Below are 10,909 nucleotides of genomic sequence, written 5' to 3' on the forward strand. Positions count from 1 at the left end.
CCCATCGCCCGTAGACGAGATAGGATTCACACCGGAGTGTTCCTCCGCACCGTCTACGGTATCAACCATACTCTTCGGATGGTAAAGTCCTTAATAAAGAGACGAGGCTCTGATACCAATTGAAAGGATCGATATGGTTGACTAGAGGGGGGGTGAATAGGCAACTAACAATTTTTAGCTTTTCTTTAGCAATTTAAACTTTGCATCAAAGTAGGTTGTCTAGATATGCAACTAGATGAGCAACCTATATGATGCAACACGAATAGGAACACAAGCAAGCAAGATATATGAGACAAATAAGCTACACAAGTAAAGGCACGAGATAACCAAGAGTGGAGACGGTGGAGATGAGGATGTGTTGCCGAAGTTCCTTCCCTTTGAGAGGAAGTACGTCTCCGTTGGAGCGGTGTGGAGGCACAATGCTCCCCAAGAAGCCACTAGGGCCACCGTAATCTCCTCACGCCCTCACACAATGCGAGATGCCGTGATTCCACTATTGGTGCCCTTGGAGGCGGCGACCGAACCTTTACAAACGAGGTTGGGGCAATCTCCACAACTCAATTGGAGGCTCCCAACGACACCATGAAGCTTCACCACAATGGACTATGGCTTCTCGGTGACCTCAGCCGTCTAGGATGCTCAAACACCCAAGAGTAACAAGATCTGCAAGGGATTAGTAGGGGGAATCAAATATCTCTTGGTGGAAGTGTAGATCGGGGCCTTCTCAACCACTCCCAAGCAAATCAACAAGTTTTGTTGGCTAGGGAATGAGATCGGGCGAAAATGGAGCTTGGAGAAATAATGGAGCTTTAATGGTGGAAGAGGTGAGTCAACGGGGAAGAAGGAGACCCTTTATATAGTGTGTGGAAAAGATCCAACCGTTACCCACCAACCAGCCCGCGGCCAGCGGTACTACCGCGCCTGGCCAGCGGTACTACCGCAAGGCCGCGCGGTACTACTGCTTGCAACCAAGCGGTACTACCGCACGGCAATGCGGTACTATCGTACCGTCCCACGGTACTTCCGCACGTGCGGTACTACCGCGCCCCCAATGCGGTACTACCGTAAGGCAGAAATCCCGGCCAGGGAGAAGGGGAACTTCCGTGCCTACTTTCGCAAAAAAAACGGAAGTGGCAAAAACTCGACACAGTAGTACTGCTGAGCGGCGGTACTACTACCTGACCGCATAGCACGGTACTACCGCACGACGAAAGCGATACTACCGCGGCAGCTGCGGATGTAAAAAATTACATCCGCTCCTACTACCGCAAAGGGGCGGCACTAGCCTGGTGGGCAGCGGTAGTGCGGCTCCAGGGGAGCGGTACTACCCTGAGCACCAGCGGTACTTCCGCGCCACCGCGCGGTACTACTGTGGATGCCCATGGTACTACCGTTGATCCAGGAGCAGTACTACCGCAACCACATCAGCAGCCAGTCAAAGGAGGCAGGAAAAACGGAGGAAGCTCCAAGGAAGGAGGGGATAAAAGGAGACGTGTACGTGATGATTCCACCCAAACCTTTCCAACACGGACCCCCTCTTAATAGTACGGCTTTCCTACGACTCAAATCCACCGAAAAGAAACGTAGAAAAGACGCCGTCTTCGTCAGTCTTCGAGGGGCACCCAATCGTCTTGTGCCTAGCAGAGAAGAGTCTGGAAAATTCATGGCACACGATTAGTCCGCAAATGCGTTGTCATCAATCACCAAAACACTTAGGGATACAAATGTCCTTACAACCATTTATAATACTTCATTGTCAGTTTGATTGAACTCTATTTCTTGTAAAGTGCTTGTGGCAGGAACCCGGAAATAATTACTGTGGATACTACGTTTGCGAGTTTATCTACAACGCGACTTGCAAAAATAATCAGGGCTACTCTAAAAGACAATTTGAAGTGCATAAGCAATAATATTCACATTTCATTTTATTATACCATCATTTGTGTTGAGTTTCATTCATATATATGTATTGACCCCCTTCTTCAAATTAGACGTGGCAGATGCCTGATGAACTCCTACCACAAGATTGCATACGAGCAATTCAAAAGGAATTAGCGGGATTCTTTCTTGACCACGTCATCAGTAAAGCTGGAGAATACCATGTGGAATTTGAGTTCAGAAGTTAGGGGATTGTAAAAGATCTTAATATTGTATATATGTAGCTAGTAGCGTTGGATAGATATACAAAAACTTGCTGTTCGACCAATCTCTCGGAGAAGGAGAGGTCGATCACTTCTCTTTGTATATGTTCATGACGATCTTCTGTACTTAATAGTTTCCTTCATTTGCTTACTAGCTAGTGTGTCGAGTCCTCTTTATACGTATAGTACGTAGCATCGACCAAGCACGTAGATAAGAGAAGACACTTCTCTCTATTAGCTAACTAACACAATTAATATATGAAACCCCTACATTAACCCTACAAAACCACCAAAACCCCCAACCCCCCTCCCCCTTTAAAAAAACAAAAAACAAAAACCCCACCCCCTGAATTGCTGAAGCGTGATGCCTTTTGGTCCCGATTGGTGCTACCAACCGGGACAAAAGGCCCCCCTGCCTGGACAAGCCGCAGTGGCCACGTGAAGCCCCATCTGTCCCGGTTCGTATAAGAACCAGGACTAAAGTTATTGGGCTTTAGTGCCAACCCTTTAGTCCCGGTTCCCGAATCAGAACAAATGGGCCTTATGAACCGGGACAAATGGGTCTTTTTCTACTAGTGTGGCACCCACACAGCCGCGATCTAGCACCGTCGTTCCAGCACCGCCAGCAACCACAACCGTCTGCCGGCCTGCGACGCCCGCAGCCAGCTACCATGCTATCGGGCCACCCATCAGCTTTCGATCCCCATTGAGCCGCCATGGAGGGAGCACCCAGCCGAGCCAGACCGCATGGCCACCACCGCTGTTGTTGATGTATAAATGCATAGCCCATCTTTCTCCATCGGCTCGATCTTTTGGGTGAACTGGCTGGGGCATGCAGTTCTACATGATATCAAAACCCAAAGGTCTAATTTTCAAGCAAAGGTTTCCCTAAAAAAATTGCAAGCAAGTTAGTACCAGTTTAACTAGCTAAGCAGACCACAGCCATCCCCCTCACAAAGTCGCATCTATCTTCCAACAACTAGCCAACCATGTCGTCGTCCTTCTGCGAGTGGGAGAAGACCAACGGCATCGTCCATCTGAAGCTCACCGGAGCCGACGGCCATCACTACCTAACCGACGAGGGTCTCAAGGAGCTCTGCAGCGAGCTTGCCAAGATCCGCGAGGACGCAGCGTCCGAGCCATGCCGTGCCCTCATCACCACCTCGTCCCCGGGCTCCTTCTGCGACGGCATCGACTACGATGACCTCAAGAGAAGCATGAACCCGGCGGAGCAGGCCAAAGCCCTGTCGGACGGCATGGCCGCGGTGATAAAGGAGCTCCTGGAGATGCCGATGCTGACGGTGTGCGCCGCCACGGGCGACGCGGCGTCCCTGGGGCTGGCCCTGGCGCTTGCGCACGACGACCTCGTCGTCCTCAGCGACGCGTCCTACAGGCTCGGCATGGTGGAGGACGGCGTCGCCGTGCAGCCGCACATCGCCTCGCTGGTCCGGGAGAAGACGGACCGGTGGTACACGCTGACCACGCTCAAGTCACGGTGGCGCAGCGGCAACTGGATGAGGAAATGGTATTTCGCCGACTGTGAAGCCGGCACTCCAGATGGTGTGCTGGTCGAGGCCAAGAAGCTGGTCGAGGAATGGGCCGGCAGCGACGGCGAGGTGCATGCCGACATGAGGAAGCAGCTGTACCGGGAGTCCTGGAATGCAGTCTCAGTTCTCCAGCTAGTTCCTGAATGAACTATGAACTACAGTAGCTATGCTTGCAGCACGCTAGCCGTCCTTAATTTGTTTCTCCCTACTACTTCCTTGAAATTCGAAATTGACCATTCCATATTGTCTTGTAATAACTTTTGCGTTGCAGGGTGTCACTTCATATTCAGGTTGGCTAGATGATCATTTCATCGCAATTTGTGTATTATGTACCAAATTTAATTATGCATCATCGGTCTTGTAAGTTGAACTGTCAATTGTTATCATCTTGTGCGATAATAAGGTAATTAAATGTTTGCGCTTTCGATTTTGGAGTTTTTTTTATGACAAATTGACTTCATGGCCGAGAATTGGATCTAGAGTAACTTATCATTTTTTGAGGGAACTAAGTTTGTTATTTGTTGCAAAACATAGGGTCTATTAGAAAAAAAAAGTCAAATATTATAGGTTTGATCATATTTGGAGAAAAAATATCGATATTTATAAAAACAAATCACTACAATTAGATCCATCACAAGATATATTTTCATATTTTATTTTTGGGTGATATGGATCTTGTTATTTTTCACTATAACGTTTTTCAAAGATGGAGTTTTTACATTAATTATTTTTAATAAATCATATATTTTGGAACGGACAGTATATTTTCTCAGCTAGCTACTCTAATTTCTAAATGGAGTGTGCTTCCCTCTCTTTGTAATGTATTAAATGGTAAGAAATCATTAAATTTTTAAATCTTATTTATCCTGATACGAAGAGGATGATCTTCTGTATAAGATTTTGCATTTTGAGTCACGTCATTGTTACATTCATCTTCCTCCTTTTGTATTTCTACTTCTCATAAAAATCCGTATGTAATTTGTCTAGCCATATTTTGTATAGTCATAGTAGTACTGCATACTTATATAGTATTCGTCTAAAAAAGCCGTTTGATATACTTATATAACCTTTGAGCGTGGAGGGGCAGCGAAAGGGACCAAAATAGTAAGCTAGATCTTCACAAGTATTACAACAAACACCTTGTGTCATGTAGAAAATCTGAACCATATCATGAAATCCACAAGTATGAAATTATCCAATATTGCCACAGCAATATACTTGCAAGAGAAGCTCGCTACAATATTAATACCCCAACATAATCATCAACATCTGAAGGAACTCATGTATGGCGTGCCTCCAATGTCAACACAAAGAAACCATGCCAAACTTGACCAATAAGCACCAATAACAAGCAAGCACTTGAGCAGCAACCAATATGACAAGAGAAACACCAAATCTATTGGAGATACAAAGATTTACGTGGAAATCCCTTGCGGGGAAGAAACCATGGGCGACAGCGAGCAATCTTCCACTATAAAAATGAATCCGGTACAAGGTGGAAGCCAACTAGAAGGGGAGGCTCCAAATCCCCAATTTTAGCACTCAGATTTTGCGTGGATTTGTAGATCAAATGGGCTCACTTCTCTCCTAACCCTAGAGCTCCCACTACAACAGAAAAATTCAACTCCCTATCTATTCCCGAGCTAGCTGAAGAAGCCTAAATAATGAACCTTCCAAAGAGCCTCCTCAGCTTGGTAACAATGTCAAACAATCCCATCGTGGGCTGTTATGAAAGTTTCAATGGCCAAAAAAGCCCCCAAATGGTTAAGTAAGAGCTGCACATTACCACATAACCCCACCGTGGACTCAGATATGGAGCAGCGGTATCTCTTCTCCCATCTCTTGCCGCAGCAGGATCCCAAATTAAGAGCTAGCTAGCTAGCTAATTATAGTACTCCACAAGCAATGAGCTTTTGCCGCCTAGAGTCCAGGGGCAATGGCTTCTTGGTCCTCACGATGGCCAGCGCCGACGAGCACAACTACCTGACCGAGGAAGCCATCACGGAACTCGTCGAGGTGCTCAAGAAAGTCGGGAACAACGCGGAGGCGAAAGGCCTGGTGACCACCTGCGAGGCCGGCACGTTCTGCGCCGGCCTGGACTACGACCACCACGCGGAGTCGGAGGAGCAGGCCGAGCACCTGGCGGGACGCGTCGCCGAGGTGATCCGCCTGCTGCTCGAGCTTCCCGTGCCAACCGTGGCCGCCGTGCGCGGCAACGCGACGTCGCTGGGCCTCGCGCTGGCGCTCGCGCACGACCACTGCTTCGTATGGGACCACGCTGTGCTCGGCCTCCCTGAGGCGCGGCGCGGGCGCCGGCTGCCAGACTACGTGGCCACGCTCCTGCGTGACAAGCTGTCGTTCGCGCGGCTGCGGAAGCTGCTGATGCTCAGGTCGCAGACGTGCACCGGCAAGGAGCTCGCCGGAACGTGGTGGTCCACGCACGGCGCGGACGGCAACCGGCAGGTGGTGCTTGACAAAGCCGTCGACCTGCTGTACGATGTCCAGGTCGGGGACGGGGCCAATTTCGCCAAGACGAGGCAGATGCTGTGCGGGGAGACCTGCGCCGCTGTGGGCATCACCATCACCATGGAGAAGCACAAACCGCAGCCGACTCCTGCAGAGCTAGACAGGTTCGTACGTTCTTCTGATACATACCACACGCTTAGCCATGCTCAAACAAGTTTGCCAGTTACAATTAAGGTTTTCTAGTACTCCCTCTGTAAAGAAATATAAGAGTGTTTAGATTACTACTTTAGTGATCTAAATACTCTTATATTTCTTTACAGAGGGAGTATCTGTTTTGCTAAAGTGCATCTAGATATGCCCTAAGTATTGCACATCAAAGTCCTATGTCATTGTTTTTATGTGGAAATTCATGCAAACATTTTTTTAATCTTTTTTCCTTTTCTTACTAATTTGATTGAGTCACTTTCATGTGCAATAATTTGCTTCTAGTATATTTCAAACAAAACAACAAATTATATATGTATACTGCCCAAATTAGTGCACCATAATTTGGCGGATACGTTTTGTCATGCCGATAATCCATCCCTAGAAAATGTCCTAATTTTCCATCTTGTTCATGATTGCAGTCATAAAGCAGCGGGGCCATCTCGGACATCTGTTATGACAGAAAAGACCCCTAAATGGTAATGGTGAACACACCTTTTTTCCTTCTTATAACCACGGTGATCAGTAATGCATACTCCTTTTGTTAAAAAAAGTTAAACCCTCGACTAGGACGTGAATACTTTTAAGATAACTTCATTTTTTTCTCTCCTAATGAAATCGGCAGAGCTCCTGCCTTGTGTGTAAAAAAAAAAAAAGAGATTACTTCTTCATAGTTGCAGGAGCTAGTACATGCTTCAGAAAGAAAAGCAAAAATGCCTAACTGAAAGTTAGTTCTCAGTTTAGCCACCATACTTCTACATAGTTTTTCGAATCTATGTGCGGCCACTTCTGTTATTTCATCATCACTTTTGAGTGGTTTTCAAATACTCCTATATAACATAGCACCTGCGCGAAAGTTTCTTATCTTTTTGTCCCCCTTCTCCATATTTTTGCCTGCGTGTTACCTTATTAGGACATTCCTTCTTTTAGACATTTTGATGCATTCAATTCATCTGTACATGTCGTGCTTTGTCACACCTGAAACATTTGAACAAAAAGGAAGGAAATATATTTTTCCTCTGTCGGAGAATTTATTGGACTGGTTTTTGAGATATACACATTGTAGTTACCAAAGCAATAAATATTCCATCCGAAAGATGTAATCAAATCTCTATCTCTTTTTCGTGTCAAGCAGGCACAATCATGAACCGTTCGTGGATATGTACAAGGATGGATCGTGAAATGAGTACATGAACAGGAAAGAAGTGATGACCATGCATGTAAATTTGCATTCACATATTGTGGGGTAACCTGCTCCCGAGCTTTGATCTATTTAAGCATGCATGGACTGTAATAATTGGGAAGTTTTCTATCAAATTATCGCACTTTCATATGAATCAGGACTTTGCTTTAACATCCATTAGATATTATGAAATTTCATGGAACATTACATATCTGCAAAGTTTTCTATCACTACTACATAATGGGGCTAAGAAGACACATCTACCGTACGCCCTGGACCGAACTATGTGTGATACACAGGCAGTTCAAGGAAAAAAACACGTGATGTTGTAATATCACACAGTTCAAAAATGCAATAGTGTGCGATGTTGTGCAAATATTTTTGAGAAACATGTTTGTGCGATGTAGCTTATCATTGCACATGATTCTAAAAAACACAAGCATATGTGATGCTTTGCACACGGTTATGACAAAAAAAATGTGTGCAATGTAGATTATTACTGCACACTCTTTCAAAAATGCAACCGTACTTCATGTCTTGCTCATGCTTTTTATTAAAAAAACAGGTGTGCAATGTAACCTATCATTGCACACAGTTTATACGATGAAACCGTGTGTGATGACTTGCACAGTTTTTTTTAAGTGTGTCGATATAGCCTGCCACCGCACACATTTTTAAAAACGCAACCATGTGTGACGCCTTACATAACACTTTTTCCAAGAAATTTTGTTTTTGCGATAAGTTTGAATCTACAGCGAGGCGAACAAGGGTGCCAATGCATGGCAAGCCACCAACATGAAGGGTGGCGCACATCCTCCTGACAAGGAAGCATAGGCTGCAGGGCCGGGCCCATAGTGGTGCAAAAAGTGCGGCCCGCATAGGGCCCAAAATTTTGGGGGGCCCCAATTTTTTTTTACAAAGGCCTAGTACTAAAGAAAACTTATGCGCTTTGGGCTGCTGGGTGCTGTAGTGGTCTGGACTGCTGGAGTCGAAGCAACGAGGGCATCGAGGATCGAGCCATCGAGCGACCAGCGCTGAAACGGGATCGGGGATCGATCTCCTCCTCCTCTTCCAGTCCTCCTACTCGTCTCGATCGCTATAGCCTGCAGGAAAGGACCTTTGATCCAAGGTGTTCACTTCGCCTGTGTTGGAGTCTGATCCCTCGGTCCTTGGATCGAAGATCGATCCAAGGTGTTCTGGAGTCTGATCCCTCGGTCGAAGGTGTTCTATCCTGGAGTCTGATCCCTCGCCCCTCGGTCCCTGGATCGATCGGATCACAGGGCGACTGGCTGCTGCAGGTGAATACAAGGACCTCCACTCCTCCAGACTCATAAACACATCCCCTACATGTAGATTGAGCTCCGCCGTCGTAGATCAGGGATATGGAAGTTAGATTTGATATAGCTTTTGTTGCCTCAAGTATTTCTGATGGTAAATTTCAAATATCTCCCCAGAATATATCAGAAAATATCCCATGTTTTCTTTAATTACTAGCATATCCGCATATAGTTTGTATGTGATACTTCCAAGTGCTATACCATTGTAACAAGTATAAAGACAGTTACTCTTTTTTCCTAGACACAGTTGTATACATCATATTATATTATGGTTTATATATAGGCTCATGAGCCTAGCAGTTTGCTTTTTATTTTATTATTATTCAAATGTAAAAGACATAAATATGATTTAGCCTCTAAATATTAGTCTCTTACATATTTCTAGTGCTATACTACATCCAAATATTGCAATGCCTTTTCTTGGACAGTGCACATGTTAGCTCAAACTTGAATGTGTTCACTAGTTGTATGCCTCTTTGAGCCAATATATTCAAATTGTACTTCTTATATAGGTATTAACTTCGGTTTCTACTCATAAAGAATACTAAAAGAATGAGGATGTTCAAATAAATAGCAACCAGGAGTTGGATAGGTATGACTTTTTTATATTTTCAATTGTTATGTAAGACATTATATTATATACATTACAATTTTTTTCTGCGAGATATATATACTATAATTTCTTGTTAGTTCATTTTTTAAGATAGGGTCCCATTTTTTAGTTTCGCACAAGGCCCTGGATTTTGTCGGCCCGGCCCTGATAGGCTCCCCCCCCCCCACACACACACACCTCTCACCGACTAGATCTAGACGCCCGGAGCTCTCACAATAATGTCATCGCTGCAGCCTGAAACTAAACCACGGGCACCACCGCCACCGAGCTTCCTAGGCGGAGGAGAGACGAGTCGGCGAGTCGGCACCATGGATGTGTGCGCCCCGAGCGAGGAACGACCCGCCGCTACCGTCCGCGGCACAGGCTTAGCCCAGCTACATTATCCCACGGAGGCAAGCGGGCTGGGGGAGAGGGAGGGGCCGGGCTGGCCAGCGGCAAGTGTCCCCTCATTCGTCTGGGAGCGACGCGGGGTCAGGTTCAGTTTTACTACGATTATGTCCGCGAAGAGAGAATGTTTATTCTAACAATGATGTTATATATTCATATAAATTAGACTTTCAATTCAAAGATATAGAAGATCTAAAATAAAAAATCATAATAAATTAAAAACATGGCAGAATGAAAGCATAGTGCGGTTAATGCACCATGGAATCTCTCATGAAAGCATGCACGGAATGGGGGCGCCAAAGTAATCAATGGCTTAAGTTATGCAGGGGTGCAGCCCAATTTCCAAATTGCGAGGCAATCGTGCGGCCCACAAATTAAGTGCGCAACATATGCTGATATAATGTTTGGTGGGTACATTCTCCTCATCTCATGGAGAAACTTTCAACAGTTGAACTGTTTCGATAAACCTTTATCAATATATAACTGAGAAGTACAAGAAGATAATGCAAGGGGACTATAAGTGTTTAAATATTATCTTGTTTTTTGAGTTGAAAGATAGTGAAGAGAAAGGAAAAAATAAGCGCGTTGTAGATTAAAAGTTGCACGGACTCCAGAAAATTTTGTGAGAGTATAAGATGGATCATGTATTAACAAAATAACATTTTTTAACCTACTATTATAAATGTTGGCTATTGGATTGAATATAGCAACATCATGTAGCCAGCCGCTAGCTATATGGGCCCTTGTGCTTTTATTAGTATATGTAGCACTTGCTAATTCACTAATTAGAAGTAATTGGCAAATACAGCTGTGCTACGATGGTTGCCAGGCTGACCTTGGAGTCTCGGTCTTTGCGATGCGGTAGGTAGGCAAAAAAGGTGACTTGGAGCTCGATTTATAACAAGTCAAACTCAAGTTGCATCTAGTCTAGAATAGATGCTTGTATTTGAGAAAAAGGATTTTCCCCCGCTTTAGATTATAAAGCAACATCCAACCGATACAACCAGCTACAACAGCTTTTAAGATACAAC

General features: G+C 45.2%; 2 protein-coding genes across 3 annotated transcripts; both read left to right on the plus strand.

Moving 5' to 3' along the window:
- The first annotated feature begins 3,067 nt into the window (after nucleotides 1-3,067).
- LOC119274294 (enoyl-CoA delta isomerase 2, peroxisomal-like) lies at nucleotides 3,068-4,113 on the plus strand. The gene has a single exon (XM_037555292.1). It carries the CDS (start codon nucleotides 3,131-3,133, stop codon nucleotides 3,833-3,835), a length of 705 nt encoding a protein of 234 aa, XP_037411189.1. The 5' UTR covers nucleotides 3,068-3,130; the 3' UTR covers nucleotides 3,836-4,113.
- Nucleotides 4,114-5,201: 1,088 nt separating this feature from the next.
- LOC119358115 (enoyl-CoA delta isomerase 2, peroxisomal-like) lies at nucleotides 5,202-7,752 on the plus strand. 2 transcript variants are annotated; one of them, XM_037624815.1, is made up of 3 exons: nucleotides 5,207-6,318; nucleotides 6,781-6,837; nucleotides 7,494-7,752. In XM_037624815.1, the coding sequence occupies exons 1-3, from the start codon at nucleotides 5,594-5,596 to the stop codon at nucleotides 7,537-7,539; spliced, it is 828 nt and encodes a 275-aa protein (XP_037480712.1). In that variant the 5' UTR covers nucleotides 5,207-5,593; the 3' UTR covers nucleotides 7,540-7,752. The 2 variants fall into 2 exon arrangements, with proteins under 2 accessions (XP_037480716.1, XP_037480712.1); XM_037624819.1 differs by lacking the exon at nucleotides 7,494-7,752 and having other exon boundaries at nucleotides 5,202-6,318; nucleotides 6,781-6,841.
- The last annotated feature ends 3,157 nt before the right edge of the window (nucleotides 7,753-10,909 follow it).

The sequence above is a fragment of the Triticum dicoccoides genome, chromosome 1A (assembly GCF_002162155.2).
Source record: "Triticum dicoccoides isolate Atlit2015 ecotype Zavitan chromosome 1A, WEW_v2.0, whole genome shotgun sequence".
Taxonomy (NCBI): domain Eukaryota; kingdom Viridiplantae; phylum Streptophyta; class Magnoliopsida; order Poales; family Poaceae; genus Triticum; species Triticum dicoccoides.